This window comes from Ambystoma mexicanum, chromosome 2p (assembly GCF_040938575.1).
Source record: "Ambystoma mexicanum isolate Mex_15411 chromosome 2p, UKY_AmexF1_1, whole genome shotgun sequence".
Classification (NCBI taxonomy): domain Eukaryota; kingdom Metazoa; phylum Chordata; class Amphibia; order Caudata; family Ambystomatidae; genus Ambystoma; species Ambystoma mexicanum.
Genome location: NC_090923.1, coordinates 967,051,694 through 967,071,609, shown reverse-complemented (window position 1 = coordinate 967,071,609; position 19,916 = coordinate 967,051,694). Strand labels below are relative to the sequence as shown.

The 19,916-nt window shown below is 47.3% G+C and overlaps 1 protein-coding gene across 4 annotated transcripts in view; it reads left to right on the top strand.

Moving 5' to 3' along the window:
* Positions 1–19,229, top strand: part of SLC25A45 (solute carrier family 25 member 45) — a 308,119-nt gene extending 288,890 nt beyond the window's left edge. For all 4 annotated transcript variants that reach the window (XM_069644766.1, XM_069644764.1, XM_069644767.1 and 1 more), the window contains one exon: positions 14,219–19,229. In XM_069644766.1, the coding sequence (XP_069500867.1) occupies positions 14,219–14,487 (269 nt within the window). In that variant the 3' untranslated portion in view covers positions 14,488–19,229. The remainder of the gene's footprint in view (positions 1–14,218) is intronic.
* Positions 19,230–19,916: the final 687 nt, after the last annotated feature.

Below are 19,916 nucleotides of genomic sequence, written 5' to 3'. Positions count from 1 at the left end.
CCCTGCAGAGGGTGGGGGACATCCTCCCAGGGTTTTCATTATTAAAACAAGGTAAACTAACTACCCTACCTGCCCGCACAAGTCTGAATCACTTATGTGTGACATGAAGAAATCAGAATCACAAAAAAATGTGGGTGATTTAAATTTGTGTGCTAATAATTAATTCAGCCAGGATAGATTCAAATAGCAAACAAAATGTACGTGTCTTTTTTATTGGTCCCCAATCCCCCCTGTACCTGGGCTCCCAGCCTCTATCTTGCCTCTGACAATTGTGATGTGGGTTATTTTGAGCCTGTGAGGATCCTCATATATACCTCCTTTTTGCAGTGACCCCTGTGAACCTAGAAAGGTTAGAGACAGTGAATCCTAGCTTCGTGGCCTTCCGGGTTCTGCAGGACTTGATTATCAGCCATTGGTCAGAACGTCTGCAGGCAGCGTTGCATATTGCACCTAGTTAGCACATACTGAAGACAGCACACCATCATAATAAGCCAGTGGTGAGGAATAAACACGCTTGGAAGAGTGGCTGCCTGATTCTTGAGGTGAAGGGTGGTGTGACCATGAGGGCCGGGTGTCACCACTTGCTGAGTGATGTAGGTCCCAGAGGCAGTATGTGGAGAATACCCTGGGCACCGAGCTGCATGGCAAGGGCTAGTCACTGAGGCAACACATATGCCCCTGGCCCTTTAAGTGAATCTTATGCCCATAAAGTATGTAGAAAGGCCATTACTTTTACATGGTCGAGTGAATTCAAAGGAAGTCTATTGCCAGTGGTATACAAAGTAGAGAAAACATATACTAGTCCTAAGTGAGTCAAAGAGATTATTACAGATTAGTACATAATGTTGAGAGTAGTGAAAGGCGAGCAAGTACAGACAAATTTGAGCCTTCACACTTGTGAGAATTACAATTTAGTGAACATCGGTAGTGGGGAGTGTGAGATGCAGCCAAAAGCATCTGACGCTTCCAAAAGTGACTCGTTTTGGCCCAAACACGGTCATACAGGCTTGGTCCATGGATTTGGTGCAGCCGGGGCACAGCCTTCACAACCACACCAAAGCTGCATGCAAGCAAAGAATTTCCAATCCCTTTGCAGAAATAGAAATTACACATACCTGAAAGTGGTTGAAACAAGGCAGTGCTTGGGGCTGGGACCAGTCCCCTATGAAAGAGGTCAATAGGAATATAGTGGTGTGGGTGTCCAGAGAGAGTGGAGGTGTGGCAAGTAGCATTTTGGAAGCAGAAGGAGTTGGAGAGAAGGTGGATGGTGGAGAAGGACAGGCTGAAGGAAGTGAAGTTGGAGAAAAAAGAAATGGAGGCTGGGGAAAGTGGTGGGAGAGAAGGTGTGTGAAGGTGAGGAGGTGGCGAGGAAGGAAGCAGTGACACATCATGGAGAGGTGATGTTGCAGGATGAGAGAAGAACTAAAGGAGTCAAAGGGGGAGGAAACAAAGAGGAGATGAAAGACAAGTGAAGGAGAAAGAGTGACACGAAAGAGATGGGGCAAGAACAACTCAGAGGGGGGTGAAGTGGAGGAGGCAGGGACAAGAATTATCTAAGAGAGGCTCCAAAAGGAAAGATGATATATTCAGGCACACTCTTCCTCTAGCAGACTAGAACAGAGGAGGGGAAGATGTGGCTAGGCATTGAGTAGGCATCAGGAAAAGATAATGAGCTACCGAAGGAGTAGAGGAACAAAAGATACAACCCCTTGTGGAACGAAAATGTCTGCATTCCACAAAGAGGTGAGGGAGGGTGTGGAGTTGGGGTACGGAGACAAGTCCCACAAGCAGGGAAGAGATGGTTTACACCACACTGAGCCAGTAGTCAACCTAAAGTTACCCGGGTATTGGTTGAAACCATGGAGTCTTGTCTGGCAAAAGGCCTTGCAATCTTTCCAGCTGCTGCCTATAAGAAGTGCAGGTGCACTGAGGTCTTGGTACTCCGACAGAAGGGTTTCTTGAGACATTAAGATAAAAACAATGATTGTTTGAGCAGAATTCCATTTTTATGGTTCTGTAGTCTAATTATAGAGGACCCTTTTTTGTTTTTTCTCTTTGTTTTTGGGGGGGTTTCTAATTGATTCTGGTGGTCTGAGGGATTCCAGCAGCAGTGCCCCTGCCACTACATCCCTTTTCTCTTACTTAAGGTATGGTCGTGGATCTCCCATAAGGTTCCTAGTACCACAGTCCCAACTCAGACACCCCATTTGTGCCCTAGGGTGATTTTATCACTCTACATTGGTATTAGGGGATAGGTTCATGGCAGTTAATATTTAGTTTTGATTTCACCAGGGGTGAATGCTGATGTTCCTCATAAGTAGCCCAATGCACGTTTGTGGTAGCCATTGAGGTACCAATTGTATTTTTTAAGTCATACTCTCGTCATTTTGATTTAGGGCCTTTGTTCAGCTCCTGTGGGCTCTTTGTGAACGCAAGATGGCAGCGTACGGGGTGGTTTGAACTGGTTTAGTTGAGTGAAATGCCCTGTGGAGGCCACTACGCTTCCTGTGTGGTTGGGCATGAGTGTTTGGTAGTGTTTGAGGCAAGCTTGATTGGCTGGTCATCTTAACCTTTGTTTCAAATGCCCTAATGGGCTTGGTAGGCTGGTAGAAACCAGCCCCTGCGATTGATATGATATGATATGATAAGTCATTTATAACGTGCCTGTACACAAGTGTTTCTATGCACGTCAAGACAAGGAAGTGAGGACAAAATGATCTTACTAGGCCTTGTGTCATTCTGTCATTCAGTTCGTGCAAGTTCGGGGGTAAGGGAGGGAGTGAAGTGCCAGGATGGGTGGAGGGAGGGAGAGTGCAAAGAACTAGTTAGTGCAGCTGGAAGGTGGCTCATAAGTGTAGAGAGTCTGGAGACTGTAGGGTTACAGATACAGTCCCTTAAGTGGTTGGGAGGCGTGAAAGGCAGTGCAAGGGCAACAGGTTATGCAGGAGCCTGGTCCCATAAGTTTAGTGGGTGGCCAGGTAACCAGTATGCACAGCAGACAGGGACATCAGCAAGGTAGAGGTAGAGAGAAAGCAGAAGCGAAAAGGGAGGTCTTGAGTTGTTTCCGGAACCTTAGGTGGTCCTGCTCAAGTTTGAAAGAGGCAGGGAGGCTGTTACAGAGGGAGGCCCCAGCCGAAGACCGAGATCTACCCCCATTCTCTGCTTGGAGAAGCATCTGACCCTCAGAGAGTTGGAGGTGGATGAGCAGAGGGCGCGAGAAGAAAGATGCTTAAGAAGAGAACATTAAATATAGTGTGGCCCCGAGCCCCGGCAAAGCCTTTTGGCTAATGCAGAGGGTCTTGAACTTGATCCTCCCAGCCACAGGGAGCCAGTGAAGAGTTTCAGGGATGGAGAGATATGATCCCTGGGCTTGAGGCCAAGCACATGTCTCGCAGACCAGTTCTGGATAAGTTGCAGAGGGCGGAGAGTAAAGGCAGGCAGATTTAAAAAGAGGCTGTTGCAGTAGTCCAGCCTAGAGTTGACTAGGGCTCTGGAGACAGTGAGCTTCTGGGGGAAAGGGAGAAAAGGAAGAATACCTCTGAGGAGGTGCAGCTGATAGTGTGACTTCTTAAAGACGTCAGAGATGTGAGGAGAGAAAGAAAGGGTGGAGTCGAAGATTACCCCAAGGTTCTTAGCCTCACCGGAAGGAGCAGCAAGAGGGCCCAGGATGGGCAGCCAGAGTGAGAGCGGGAAAGCAGGAGCACGAGCCCAATGAGGAGGATCTCAGTCTTACTGGCATTAAGTCAGAGATCGTTGGCGCCAGCCCATTCCTGAATTGTGGACATACAGTCAGATAGAGAGAAGGAGCAGTAGAGGCTGAGGAGAGCCAGGAGAAGAGCTGGGTGCCATCCGCATAACACTGAAAGTTAGAGTAGAAGGTAGAGATGCAGTGGGATAGAGGTGCCAGATAGTGGTTAAATAGCCAGGGAGAGAGGTTAGACCCCTGGGGAACACCACAAATAGAGAGAGAGAATGAAGAGAGGAAAGATCCAAGTTGGACCTGAGAGGGTCGATCAGTGAGAAAGGAGGTCAACTAGGCAAGGGCCTCTTCAGAGATACCCAGGTTGTCTCAGAGACGATTGAGCAGGATGGCGTGGTTGACCATGTTGAAAGCAAATGATAGATCAAGGAGAATGGGGACAGAAGGAAGGTTAGAGTCAAGATTGGAGAGCAAGTCTTCACAGGTGTTCAGAAGAGGAGTTTCTGTGCTTCTGGCTGTTATGAAGCCAGACTGGTGGTCATGGAGCCAACCAACAGATTCAGTCTGTAGATTAAGCTGGAAGATGGCCAGCTTCTCCAGAAGTTTGCCCAGGAAGGAGTGATGGAGATCAGGCAATAGTTTGCCGGAGAGGAAGGATCGCCAGAAGGCTTCTTAAGAAGGGGGTGTACATGGGATTACTTAAGGGGGCATGGGAAGTTTCCAGTGGCAAACTGATTGCAGAAATTGGCCAAGGCTGGATCAAGGGTGTCAATGTGGTCTGTAATGGTTCTGCAGGAGCAGAAGAGCACCTAATTTGACAAGAATTTCATAGATCAGACTTGTCTAGAAACATCGTTGGGGGTGAACAGGGGGGAGGAGGAGAAAGGAAGAGGATAAGCGGCCAGAGAGGGGCCTGGAATTGGAGAGGCAGAGGAGTTAGAGGAAGAGAGAGTGGACAGGATGTTTTGAGGTTTAGTGATTAAATGAGATGCCAAGGCCGTTCAAAGGGCCTGGGAGAGAACATGAGAGGTAGAGACTGCAGCAGGATTGGCCAGCTCCTTGAAGAAGGTATTTATAGATGAAACCCTGCTCCTTTGTTTGGTGATATAGGATTTCTGGACAGTGAGTAGGTCTGTTTACCTGTTCATGGATATTTGGATGTTTCCCATCATTGCTGCATTGTTAGGCCCCCTTCTGGCCATATGGGCTGGATGTGTTGGTCTGGGCATAGCTCTGTTGTGGGTATATAGCTGATGAGTGTCCTTCCTGAGATTTCCTTGTCCTGATGATGGTCTTCCTCATCTGCTGGGGCCAGGCCTTCCATTCTGGGGCCATTTTCTGGGACACTTTACTGCATTTTATGGCTGTTTACCACTAGGATGTGCCACCTTGGTTTTGGTGCTGCTGCAGCCTTGATTGTTTTTGGGACTACCTCAACCCACCACATTTGCTTGACTGAGCCATCTCTCGCTTTCACCCCCTTTGCCCTGCTGCATTGGATGTTTTTGCTGGTGTGCCATCCATGTTTGCTGAGCCACAGGGATCTGAGGTGTGCATGTTCCTCCTCCCTCTTGGAGCCGTCTCTGTCATTCATTTCACATCTAGCTGAAGAGCCCCACCCCTCTGAAGGACAATTCTTCTTCTTTTGGGCCAACATGTGTTGGATCACAGTGCAAGACCGTGGGTGACCAGATTCTTCATTTTGCCCTTTAAAAAGAAGACTTTTCTTGGTGGGTTTTTTCAATTTGGGAAACAGAGTTTCTGAAATAAAACACTATAAGTACATACCCCTTTTCCCTCATTTGGTTGGTTTTTATACACACCGAGGGATCTCTGTGGTCTGTAGCTCTCTCCCAGATATGAAAAACACAGGTCCTCATGTCTCCATACTGGGATGTAGGGTCAAGCTGAGTACGTTTACAGGCCTCCTACATTACAGAGGTTCTGTGCCCCACAGGGGCTCTTGGATCATTTTCCTATCAAGGCAACACCCCTTGGCCAAAGAACAGGTTTGTCAGGTGTTAGTGAGGCCCTGTCTTAGGCGATCAGGGCTCGTCCAAAATCCTTGTCATTGGTAATTGAAATATGCTCAAGTGTCTTGTGAGATTTGGAGCATTTGGAATCTTCTGGTCTACTAATAGGGGGCAGCAAACTGAAGGACACCCTAGGACTTGAGCTCAAAAGATCCTTTGTGTGCCAGTAGAACAGCCTCAACAGAGAGGACTTGAGCCCGCCAACTGGCATTAGAAAAGCTGGAGATATTGAAAAACATATTGAAAAAGGAGGTCTTCTGTGACTCCCCACACTTTACAGAATCTGTACTAGGATATATAAGGTCCTAACCAAGCTTAAACCCACCACCTGTAAGGGTGACAGGTGCCCGGCAACGGTTGTTAAGGCCCGCACAGCAGAGCTGATACCATTAATTACCAAATGTGTTAACTGTTCTTTCCAGGAAAACATGGCCTCGGCCTCAATCTAACAGGCATGGATCTCCCCATTACTAAAAAAACAAAACCCTTGACCCTGCTCAACCTGAAAACTATTGCCCAATTTCTAATATTTCATTTCTGCTTAAGATTTTGGACAAGGTTGCATATATCCAGATTCAGGAGTTTTTGGAACTCCATAACATTCTAGGGTCAATGCAATCAGGTTTCAGAAGGCCCATAGTACCGAATCCACCCTGTTAGATTTGAAGGCGAATATCTTACATCACTTTGAAAAAGGTATCACCGTACGTCTGATGCTACTTGATTTATCTTCTGTCTTCGATCTTGTGGATCATCCTATTCTTGTCCCAAGGTTACAGAAATCAGTTAATTTCTCCTCTGAAGAAGCAGAGTGGACTAATTTCTTTTTGTCTGGGCGGAAAGCTAAAGTGCTCTCCAACAAATCAAAGGCCAAGGACTTTTTGATCCTGTGTGGAGTACCCCAAGGGGTGTGTGTCTCACCCACACTTTCCAATATCTTTACAATCCCTCTCTTTGAGATGCTGAGGACTTAGGGGTTGTTTATGCGAATTATGTGGATAATACGCAGTGTCTGATCCTGTTGTTAGGGAATCACGCAAAAGACACCATCACTGTGAATAACATCTACAGTTTGATTGAATCATGGGTGGTCGACAACTGCCTGGCTCTTGACAACAACAAAACTGAGTATATGATCGTGGGTACAGCACCCCAGCTGCGGAAACTTAACAAGGTAAACCGTTCCTTTACCATTGCAGATTGCAGCATAGCCACACTGCCCAAAGTGAAAGCCCTGAGTGTGGTGCCTGATCAGGAACTGACCATGAAGTCACATGTCAATGGTCTAGTCTCAAGCTCAGCATACTACCTGAGGCTACTAGCCCAGTTTAGGACCTTTCTAAACACTTCCAACTGCGCCACGATTGCAAGGGCAGTTATCGGGGCTCGTTTAGACTACTGTGCAAGTCTCTTACAGGGGCCCTCATTACAACCCCGGCGCTAAACCATGGCGCTATTAGCACCATGGTTGGTGCCGGTGTTGTAACGAGTCCACCATGGTGGAATGGGGAAATACCGCCTCATTCCAAGGTTGGCGGGGCGCTATTTCCCCATTTCACCATGGCCCTTCCCCATTCCCATTTTCGCCCCATCGGGCTCAATGGGACTGGGGAAGGCACTAAGTACGGTGCCGCAAATTGCGGTACCGTAATTAGCACTGAGGTCCCTTTGCGGCACCCTACTTTAACGGCTGGTAAAACCAGCCGTTAAGGTCGGGTCCCGCAAAGGGACCTCGTAATCAGGCGTTAAGGGTTTAACGGCTGCAACACCTTTTACGGTGCCGTTAAACCCTTAACGCTAGGGTCGTAATGACCCCAAGGGAATCGATAAAGCGGAAATGCTTTGCTTGCAGGTAATTCAGAACAATGCGGTCCACGTGGTGGAAGGCCTAGGAAAGACTGATCATGTCTCTAAGGCAAGGCAGGCTGTGCACTGGCTCCCATTGGAGAGCACAGTCACATACCACACCCTTTGCATCACTCATAAGTGCCTCTACGGCAAGAGCCCACGCTACCTGGCCGAGGAAATGTACTAGCTTCTCATGTGCAGAGTCCTCTGATCTAATAACTCCCATCTTTTGCAATGACCCACCTCATAGCTGGCCATAGTTGAACAGGGATCCTTTCCGCACTCTGCACCTATATGCTGGAATGCCGAGCGCCTGGATTTAAGAGCATGCACCAGCCTCTCAACCTTCAAACGTGAGTTTAAAACTTTATTTTTCCACTACGCAGACCCCAGCCACAGCTTGCTGACTGACCCTGACTCTTACATTCCCTCTTTGACTTGTTTTTGTATTTTGTGTGTTCGTTATGTCTAGCGCTGCAATGCTGTGGGCTGCGTCTGTTAAGTTATGTTAAGGCATTTTGTAGAGTGCAGCATTCACCAGCAAGGGCATCAAGGCACTAGCAAAGAGAGTACTAGGTCAACCAGGAAGGGATGTGGCTGAAAGGCCACACAGGAATTAAACCGAAGAGAAAAGAAGAGTCTTGAGCTGGCGGCGGAAAGCAAGATGGTCCTGAACCTGACACAACGAGAGGGGAAGCAAGTTTGATAGCTGAGAAGCACAGAATGAAAAAGAGCAACCTCCGAAGCGTGCACCCGAATACGGGCGACAGAAATGACGCAGACAAAGGCAGAATGAAGAGAGCGAGAGGGAGTGTAGTGAGTGAATTTAGCTTGAAGATAGGCAGGTCAATTCTTGTGAAAGGCAAGGTGAATAATACACAAAGATTTAAAATGAACCCTGCTAGCAATAGGTAACCAATGCACAGTTTTCAAGGCAGAAGAGGCTGAGGAGAACCGAGGGGCCCCCAAAGACAAATGCACCACAGAGTTCTGAAAAACCTGAAGGCAGTGAAGCAGATATTTGGGCTGAGCCAAATACAGGGAATTGCATAAATCAAGAGAACCCGACACAGGCGAAGAAACCACTGTTGAGTGAAGAGGGACCAGGAGGCAAGGAATAACTTTGCGAAGGACACACCATTTGAAATGTACAGCCTGGAAGACTGCACTCACCTGGGGGAGAAGTGAAAAAGAGGAGGACAGCTTAACCCCAAGGTTTTTGATGACGCGCGCCAGAATGGGTAGAGGACCCAACTCCGGAGGCCAGAAGGCCACGGGCCAGAGAGAAACATCAGGTTGGGGGCAACAAGAAGTACTTCTGTTTTGTCCCCATTGAGACAGAGCCAATTGCTGAGCATCCAGAAATGAATAGCCGACAGACAGGACCGGCAGTGGAACGCGGTGTCCAGCATCAGGATCTGGGTATCATCCATGTAAGAATAACAGCGAAAGCCAAAGGACTGAATCAACAGAATGAGTGGGCGAATGTAGACATTAAAGAGTAGAGGCGAAAGTGCCGGGGGGATACCATAGCGAAGAGGAAGAGCTGAAGAGGTGTAGCAAGATAGAAACAGAGACTGAGAGCCATCTAAAAGGAAGGAGACAAACCACTGCAGGACTGTGTCAGAGATACCAAATCTATCATAAATTTCAATCAGGGTTCCGTCTGAATCACAGCACCGAAACAGCTTTGTTGGCACTCAAATCTCATCTTCTACAGAGAATGGATGGTGGCCATATTTCCCTTCTCATGATTTTAGATTTGTCGGCTGCTTTTGACCTGGTGGACCATAATATTCTGTCATAGACAGAATGCCAATTTCTCTGAAGAAGCAGTTAATTGGGTCATCTCTTTTTTGAAGACTAGACTAAATAGAGTGGCCAGCGACATTGCAGAAGCAGAACCGACCATACTTACGTATGGGGTCCCCCAAGGTGCTTGCGTGTCGCCTTGCTTCTATAACATATTTATGATTCCCTTTTTCCAGATGCTCGAGAACGAGGGGATCGTATTTGCAAACTATGCAGATGACACCCAATGTGTCATCCCCATATCTGGTTCCCAGGCAGAAGATGAGGCAAGAATTAACGAAATATACAAGAAAATCCAGGATTGGATGGTACTGAATGGCTTAGCTTTAAATAGCTCAAAAACCGAGCTTCTAATTATTGGCTCAGAGGCCAAATTAGACAAACTAGGACCTAGCTATAAATCGCTCACTATAGATGATTGCCACATCGAGGTCATGAGCAAGGTGAAGACCTTAGGCATTTACTTGGACAAAAACCTTAGCATGAACGCCCAAGTGAATAATTTGGTCTCCTCTGCTTCATACTTTCTTAAATTGTTTCGCTGTTTGAGACCTTTTATATCAGAAGCCAACGCAGAAACATTGGCAAGGGCCATAATTGGCTCTAAGATCGACTATTGTTGCAGCCTACTTATAGGGTTGCCGGTATCTGACATCCACTGGTTGCAAGTTATTCAGAATGGAGCAGTCAGGGTTGTGAAAGGCTTATCAAGAAGAGACCATGTGTCGGAGGCCCGGCGCAGCCTCCACTGGTTACCGGTTAAGGCCAGGATTATGTTTAGATTGCTTCTTATCACCCAGAAATGCATACATGGAGTTATGCCACTTTATTTAAAAGAACTAGTCTTAGTAAAAAATAACATCCGCTCCCTTCGTTCTGATGAAACAAACACTTTGGCTATGCCACGTGTGAAAACTAAAAAATACAGAGATTCAGCCTTCATCTCAGCAGCTCCCCTTAATTGGAATTCATTGCCTATTACATTGAGGAATATTATTCCCGTAGAAATCTTTAAAAAGGGGCTGAAAACTGCGCTCTTCTCGTAGGTCGGATTCTCATCGGAGTACTCTTTCTGCATATGAACCTTCTGCTTCTAACTAGGTTTTTCGTTCTTGTCCGTTTGTGTATTGTGAGTGTTTCGTTTTGAAGCGCCCTTAAGCCCCAGGGTACCTGGTGGCTATATAAATGTTAAACATAAACATAAACATAAGAAAGCCACTGAACGAGGATTCCGTGGTCGATGGTGTTGAACGCTACAGAAAAGTCCAGGAGGAGGAGGGCACCCAACCGCCCTCTGGTCAGCAATCTCTGCGAGACCGTACACCATCAACACTAGAACACACTCAGTACCTTGACCATGCCTAATACCAGATTGAAACGGGTCAAGGGAATCAGAGTTTTCCAAAAAGAAACAGAGCAAAGGCCTAATAAGAGATTCAAGCAACTTCAAAGGGTAAATCAGAAGTCAGAAGGGCCGAAAGTTGGCAGGGAGAGCCGGGTCAAGACTGGGCTTTTTGAAGAGAGGAATGACCAGCGCATGTTGAAGAGACGCAGGGATAACACCAGAGGACAGAGAAAGGTTCACCGAGGAGGAAACCAGTCCAGCAATTTGGGGGATGGTTTCCTTAATCACCCTAAGAGGAATAGTGTCAGCAAGAGAGGCTGATTTAAGACGCAATGTAGCAGCAGTAATAGCTGTCTCTGGAAAGGCTGGAAACTGTGACCAGAGATGTGTGCTAGTGTTTGTGTTGCTGTTAGTATGTTGTGTGGGTTATGCTTTGATAGGTTATTTATAACACGCTTAATACCCAGAGGTTTCTAAGCGCAGACCCGGATATCGAACCTGTGTCTCGCCGTGTCATCTTGCTTCCAAGGCAAGCATGTTGCCCCTGAGGTATCCTCCCGAGACAGCAGGTTGTGTGCACTGGTTAGATAGTGTCCTTATGGGTTCCAGAGTCATGGGTGGCCGTAGCTGCAAGAGTAGCTGGTGTCTTGATGTGTACTTGCGTGTTGACGATCATATGGACGATGCTGGGTGGTTCACTCTCAGTGTGCTTCCAGCATTTTAGAGATGGTGGGTGTGAACATAGGATTGGTTCTCTGTATGTTTATGTTTAATGTGGCTAGCCCAAGATCTGGAGTAGTGGTGTTGGTTTGTTAGATGAGCAGGAAGGGAAAGTTGGTTAGCAATTTTGTCGGTTTGTGGACGCTTCTGGTGTGACTCACTGGTTGCGGCATGATGGTATCTACACAGGTTCTTGTTTGTGGTCCATCAGCCCTCTGAAGTTCTTTATCTGTGAAGTTACTGCTGCCGGTGTCCCTTTGCGGCTGTCATGGCCTATTGAAGAACTGTGTTTTTAGTCATTTCCTGACGGATAAATAGTTGGAAAAATGATTGTCTGCCACATATTTCATGCCGAATTACACTTTCTAAAGGCCTTACAATTTTCCTAATAGAAAATGACTTTGAGTTCACAGCACTTACTGAGTACATGAAAAGCCCTTATGACAAAACGGTATGGTAGCTTTTGGGGCTGGGGTCGGGGGCGTTCTTTGGGTTTCCTGGTAAGTTGCTTCTGGCTTCCAAGCACCTTTTAATTGATCTTGAGAAAATGCTGTTTTGTGTAAAATATGTGTCAGCCCTCTTGTCCTAAATCATGTTTGGCAACTGTGGTGATGACCTCTACATTGCATTGAAGAGCCATAATGGCCCAATGACAGCTGGGGACATGTATTGTGTAAGTAACACTGATTATGTAGTATGAGTGTTGGAACACACATTATATTTAATTATACATCATTTGTTTGGGATTTGTAGACGTATTAATCATATCTAGTCAAAACTTGTTGTCAGGCAATATGATGAAATCAATTATTAACTTCCAATCAATAATGAACCCCACACCGATATATATTTTGTTTTGCATGGTGACCAGTTGCATTCTCACATTATTCCTTTGGTAGAAAGCGTCTTATATTCTGTGGCGCTTTTTCACTGGGGCAGAGAATGGGCCTCATTATGAGGTGGGCGGTAAAGGTTAAAGGGCACCGGTAAGGAGACTGGTGCCGGTAAACCCTTATTGACCTATTCCAAGGTCCCTTAGCGGGTCCCAGCAGGAACGGCTGGTCTGACCAGCCGTTCCCTGCGGGTCCCGTTAAGGGACCTTGGAGCTAATAACTGGCCCGCAATTTGCGGGCCCATTGTTAGCGCCTTCCCCATTCCCATTGAGCCCTATGGGGGATCAAATGGGAATGGGGAATGGTAAACTGAATGGGGACTTACCGGGTCCACACAGGTCGGAATATCCTGGTAAGTTCCCATTCTGCCAGACCGGATCCGGACCCGGGTTTAGAGGCAGCCATGGCGCTAATAGCGCCATGGCTACCTCCAAACTCGTAATGACCCCCAACTTTCCACAGCAGAATGGGCCTCATTACGACTTTGGCGGTACCCATGCCGTTATTGGCGGCATGGCTGCTGCCGAAATCGGGTCCGGTTACCCAGAATGGGGAATTACCAGGCCATTCCGAGTTTGGAGGGCCCGGTAATTCCTCCCTCCAGGAACCCGGGCCCGGACCTTCCCCATTCCCATTTGAGCCCTCATAGGGCTCAATGGGAATGGGAGAGGGAGCAAACAACGGGCCGATTACAAGCGGCCCGTTGTTTGCTCCCTCTTCCCCTCGCGGGACCCGGTAAGGACGCCTAGTTTGACCAGGCGTTACTTACCGGGTCCCGCAAGAGGAGCTTGTAATGAGGTGGAACAGGTTTAACGAGTCCGCCTCCTTTAGCGGAGCCCGTTAACCCGTTCCGCCTTACTCGTAATGAGCCACAGGTATCGCCTGCGATACCTATAAGCCAAAACTATTGAAATAGAGTACAGATAGGGAGGAATGGCATATGAAGTGAGGACACACGGCCTGTGGGGGGTGTTTGATTATTTGCCCGCCCATTGACTGCCTATGGCCATGCTAATCCCTATGGCCATTCCCACCCAGGTGTCATGCCCCCAAAACACTGCCTCGTGGGAACTCTGACAAGCCCTACCATCAAACTTTGCACTCAAAGCGGTTGACTGTTTTTTTTCAAAGCAGACTTCTGAGAGTTAGTGACTTTATTGAAGTTATAAGCCTGCTACTGGTGTAATAAAAATGTCTTACCAGGTTTGCCTTTAGCCGCTTGATTTATAAGCACTATGAGTGTCCTTCACTGAAGTCTTGTTATAAACAAGCATTGGCAAAGCTAACCGTTTTAGCCTATGTATAAGTATTAGGCATTTGCCAGGAACAGTTATTAGATGCCCAGGTACTCGCATCATTTTTCACCTGCTACCATCAATGGCCAGTTACTACCACTACGCCAGTGCCTGGCAAGTGTCTTTCCCATGCCTACACATAAGCCCAAACTGTTGGAATTGCCAATGTGTGCAGCCAGTCCTGTGATCCTCATAAGATACTCAATGAACTTTTAAGCAGTATTGGATTTATCTCAAAAGTCAGCACGTGAAAGTGAATAATCCAGCCATGTGTGTGTCTAGACTCACTTGTACATTGCTACCATGCTCAGCAGCATAACCATACAGCTTTGAGAAATTTGCATTAGACACGTTCGATTAAAATCGAATGGCTACTCCTGGGATTATCACATCTTCTAGAAAAGGCTGATTGTATCACCAGAAGTCTAGTGTAACTCCGTAAACCCTTTTTAATGCATATATTTTGAATTCAGAGATGAAATTGACCTTGATAATGAATAAGGCCGGATCTTTTGGATTTCGAGTGTTGTATCGGTTCATTTGTGTACTTATTATCTCACACTCTTTTGCAGGTTCTCTAACCATGCTCTTCGCTGGTGGCTGTGCCGGCACTGCCGGTTGGGCCTGCGCCAACCCCATGGATGTCATCAAGGCTCGGCTGCAGATGGATGGTGTGAAAGGAGTCCAGTACCGGGGCATCCTTGACTGCATAATGACGAGTGCCAAACAAGAAGGGGCGAACGTCTTCTTCAAGGGACTCACGTTGAACAGTGCGCGGGCCTTTCCCGTCAATGCAGTGACGTTCTTCTGTTATGAGATGCTCATGAAGGCCATGGCCTGACCATGGTTAGCTGCATGTTCCATACAATTCTGGCATCCATTTTAAATGCAATATTGTCTCAAGTCGGAAAAAGGTGACGGTTAAACTCTTGTGGACCATCTGTGTTTGAGATCTTTCAACACAAGAACACAAACCAAAGGAAGAATAGAAGAAGGACTACAGTTAATAACATTATGATATGGCTCGGAATTTTCTTTTCTCAAAGAATTGTGTCCATCCTGAAAGATATGTAATCCCATATCATATGTTCTAGACCCTTCCAGAGTAAATGTGTGGCCTTATAGGTGTCTTGGACTAGATACACCAAAACATTTCAACGGTTTCCTGTGTCTCTCCAAGCGACTCTCCTGCAAACTCAACCATTGTGTCGCTGAAGGGACTATGGTGTCTGTGAGGCACATGTAGGCCCTTTGAGATACCCCATTGGGGCATTTATGCCATGTTGTCCCGGGTGTTGGAATGAACAACTGCTTCATATCCTTGGGAAACCATCTTCTCTAACCCTGAGGCCCTGCTCACCTCAAGAGTCTTCTCTCACAGGCCGGGTGGTCGTGCATTACACAGACACATGTACGATTGGTCGGTGAGTAACGCGGCTGAATTTTTGAAGGCCTGGGGGGAACAACTAGAAACTCAAGAGACCAGGTAGCCTCTACAAAGATAATGCAGCCGATTTGAATGGCTAATGAGAATTTGGCCACCATCAACTTTCATGTTTTTGTTGTATGTGAAAAGGCACTGGTAAGCTTACGCTTGCCTTGCCTTAGTTGTGACCTCACTTGCATAGGGATCTCCAACAGAAAATGGAGGCAATCTAAATGGGATGTGTGGGCATTGTAGATGCATGGAAGCTTCTACGCCCAGTGAAGGCGAGAGGATGATGGAGATGACTCTTCTCGTAGAATAAATATGTTATTGTACCATGGGCTTAATTTTACGGTTCCATGTCATTTCATCGCCTGCTTTTACATCGCCAGGCTTTTAAACGTTCACATTCCATCAAATGTGCTCATCGTTTTTTTTTGTTTTTTTTTGGGGGGGGTCCCAAACCACCCACCCACACTTATTTTTTACTATTGCCCACCCGCTCAAACCCTTATTTGTCCTTTTCCACCCCACCCTAAAAAAAACGATGCGCACATTCGATGGAATGTGTACGTTTAAAAGCCTGGCGATGTAAAAGCAGGCGATGAAAGGACGTCGTACCAATTTTACCAGAGGGACAAGTGTGTTTGTCCCCCCAAACCCTCATTTGACTGGCTCCCCTTTCCTTTAGATGTCATGTGCCCCTCCCAACAATTTCAGCAAAGTTACTCCACTGTATTGTACGCAGACTACTCGAACCATCACAATCCCTAAGCAAACACTGCCTTCTGCAATCACTGAGGAAATATATTCCTATGAAGCAGGTATGAAAGTTTGTGATATGGTACAAAATACCGGTTTTTCATACCCTACAACCAACAGCCTGAACCGAAAGCTATAAAAATGAAGAGCAAAACGAACACAGTTTTCAAACAGTGAAAATGAAAGACGTTTTAAATGAAGCAAAAACAACTACATTTATTTTACCTATTTTTCCTTATAATAGTACATTCTTTTCAAATACTTTGAAGTATTTTGTTTAACGAATGTGTGTGTGAATTCTTATTGATTTAGCAGCATAGTAGAAGCCACCTGTCGGCCTCCACTTCTACCCCAATGCCAGCAGCTGAACTCAGCGCCCTTTGTTCTGCACTTACCTATTTCCTTCAAACACAACTGCAACATTCCCCCACCCGCCTCGCCTACTCTAATGGATACTGCTCGTGGCCAGAAGAGGTTTCTTTTTCTGCACTACGTTTATTTAACAAATATCATAATCGAGTTATTTTTCCTTTCTTTGTTTTAAGCACATTTTTACCAGTTAATTTTCGGTACATTTTCGGTACATAGTTGTTTTTGCCGTTTACTGAAACCGGTGGGATTTAGGGGTGATTGTATGCAGATTAGCAGGGTGCAGACTTGAATTATGGGGGTTGCATGCCGGTTTATCGGCTGCTGCCTTGAGTTACGCAAAATGGCACGCAGTGCCGCCGGGGTGCTGCTTTGGATGCGTGGGGTTTGCCCGCAGTATTGCCGGGGTGCTTGATGGTGGGGATAAGGTAGGAACAAAGGTTGGTATATGTCGCTGGATTTGGTTTGCGTGGGGACGTGTCGTGGGCGTTCCGGGTGCTAGTCTATTTTCTTGGTGCCTATGGTTACTTTGTGGTTATAATTCCATGAATATGTGGAACGCGCAAAACATACTTTGTCTACGAATCAGGCCCTTTGTCTTTTGCGAGTAACGCTGGTGCTATAATGCTTCTTGCGGAGCAGCGCAGCCTTCACTACACGTGTTGCTCCTAAGTGAACGTTTGGATGCTCACTGTTACAAAGTGCACCTAAAGCACATGGGGCTTCAACACAAGGTTGGCGGTCCAGTAATAACGATACCGGTAAGGCATTACTGGCATCATTTATGGGACCGCCCCATCACGACCTGCAATGCCGGCCCTACCGGCATCGACAGGGACCTGCTATGGCCATGCACCACCGTACCGGCATGCGCGCGGGCATCGTGCACATAATAGCATGCCGCAAGGAAGAGGACATTACGAGTCGCACGGACATGCACATATCGGCATCAAGATGCCGGTAAGAAGGGCCACCATGATGCCGGCAATACCGGCATCGCGGATTACCCATTAATAGGAAACTGCTGTGTTCCCAACTGCCACAGGTGCACACAATCAGCACAGGTGGAGGCAATGGAGCCTGGTCCTGCACAAAAGGAGCACACCCACACACCACACCCCTTCCAAGACCTAAATGATACCACTTGCAGTCGCCATACTGGAGCTGGAGGACATGCCTGCACTGCTACTCATTGAGCAGGCAGTACAACAGGCAACACAGAGGAGACGTAGGAGGAGAAGGAGGGCGAGACTGGCCCAGAAAATCCCACCAGTGTATGCAGAAGTTCCCCGCAGGCAGCCACCAATCCCTTGTATAAGGGCCAATCCATTCAACTTAACCCCAGCACAGATCCACACCCTGGGCCTCATTACGACCCTGGCGGAAATCGAAAAACGATGGCGGAAATGCAATACCGCCATCGAATAGCGCTCGGTGCGATCATGACCCGTCACCGCAAAGTACGATGCCATTAGCGACACCGTAGTGAACGCCAACGCTAACTGCACCAAGTACGCGCGCGCGCGCCATGCCAAACCGTAATTACCACCATGGCGCAACGGTACGCGAATTCCGACCTTAGCGGACATGCACCTAACGCCATCAAGCACGGCGGAAAGTACCATTCCGCCATGGTGAGAAGTACGGCATCGCGAACCAACCGTAAACGGCCCTACTGAGTGCTTGTACACCGCTCCCTGGCCACATTGTACAACCCCCCGTAGGTGCAATGAAGTCACACAATGCAACCAGTGAAATGTACTAGTCATCCATGCCTGCCAACGAACAAATGAATCTCAAGAGGGCCCAATGGGAGCTGCAGGGCACAGATGGCACGAATACAGAAGCTATACAAATGGACATGACCTCAGTCTCCCACCAAGAAACGCACGCAAACACAGGCACCTGTGACCAGCAATATTCCGATAATCACATCATTCCACCAATCCAACTGGCTGACCGGCATCTGTTACACAAAAGCTAATCCCCCGCCCCTGAGCATGACATCATCAAAACAGTCATAATGGCAGCCCTTATCCCTGACCTCACTGGGCTCCGTAGGCAAACGCGCCCAGCACAGTACCACGCAACTATACTCCGAAGCTGGAACCCAATGCAGATCTCCTCACAATACATCGCTCCCCAAATAGGAATATGCCACATCACTCGCAAAGAAGAACGCTACACGGTTCATATCAGAATAGAAATTTAATGCACAACAAATTCACCAAGCCCATACAGCCATTAGGCCATGAACTCCAAAATATATTTCATTATTGTGGGCTGCATCCGCAATAAATGACCAGCTACTTCTTGTGTGACGCCCTGTTCCTTCATGGTACACAGGGGCTACATTCCCGTACGAAAAGGCAACATGGAAGCGCCTAGAACCGCAGGGCCGTCCCAATAGGGAGGCACTAGTCCAGCTGAAAGGCCGAAATGTTGCTCCTAGCCACTAGTACTGCGTAAGGGCATGTGGCCCATTGGCGATCGTCCCATAAGATCGTAATGCCGCTCCACTGATTAACACGAAGCAGCAGGTGTCGGGAGTAAAATCCATCTGCAGGAGTGGCATACAGATGGCAGTGGCAAAAGGGGAGGAGATACCTGTCAACCAAATGAAATGAAAAAGAATAGTATGGCCATCAGAACTACATTTGAATTACTCACTTCAATGATCACACCAAATCCACAGCCATATGCATGCTAGCCCACTCCAAAGGATCATCACCACCCAAAAACCACTTGCGAATCATAACTATCTATATCGAGGTGAAAACACTATCACAAACGAGTGTACCTGTGCATGCGTCTGTTAAAACAGAATCCATCAGATGGGATTGGTAACGTGCATAGACACAAGTGTCTGAAGGCGCGTCGAGACAGGGAGGGCTCAACAAGGCCAGATAGACGATGGCCCCACTATGGCAGCCCTGCATCACATAGCGCAGGGGAGGCGGATAGATTCCAAGAAGCCCTGTACATGGCAAACTCTGTATCAAATCATCTGTCCATGCATCCATACATCATTCCCTCATCCCGTAATGAAAACGCCTGTTTCCATACTCACATAACATGTGAAATTTCCATTGAGTCTGTGCGTTATGCAGCCTGCAAAATCCACTGTGCCCCAGCCCGTTATTCCAGTGTTGTGAAGTAACATGTATTTGGGAACGTCCGGCCTCATCGCCCACGTCGCTATTGCGCATCCCATACTATTCATATCAATCATTGCATCCTCGCCATGGCCCCTGTCCCAAGGACATTGAACAATAGAACGTTATATTTGCAGTCAGACCTGTGGGCATCTCCTCGCCGCTAGCTGAAAACCGAAAGCGCCGCCCTTCGAATTCCTCATTTGCAACATCACGTCGAAAAGGCATCTGTGGCCGCTTGAAACCACAAATTAATCCATCTAGTGCGGCTGTGTGTGAAAATGGCAACTGCCTTCACTCACAAATGGAACGCCCTGCCCGTCGGTGAAGCTCGGTACAGTGTTGCATGAGGGTCCACCGTTACTCGAGTACTACGTTCCACTGACCCTTCACAAGTCTGTTCGCGACTGCAAAGATTGTATGTGAAACAATGGGACCATAGCCGAATGAACATATCAACCAATGTTACACTGCCATCGGGTACAAATACATGATTGCAATAGCAAGATGCCATTCGTCGAATTGCAGCGTTGTGTGCGGGACGTGCTCGCCCAAAGG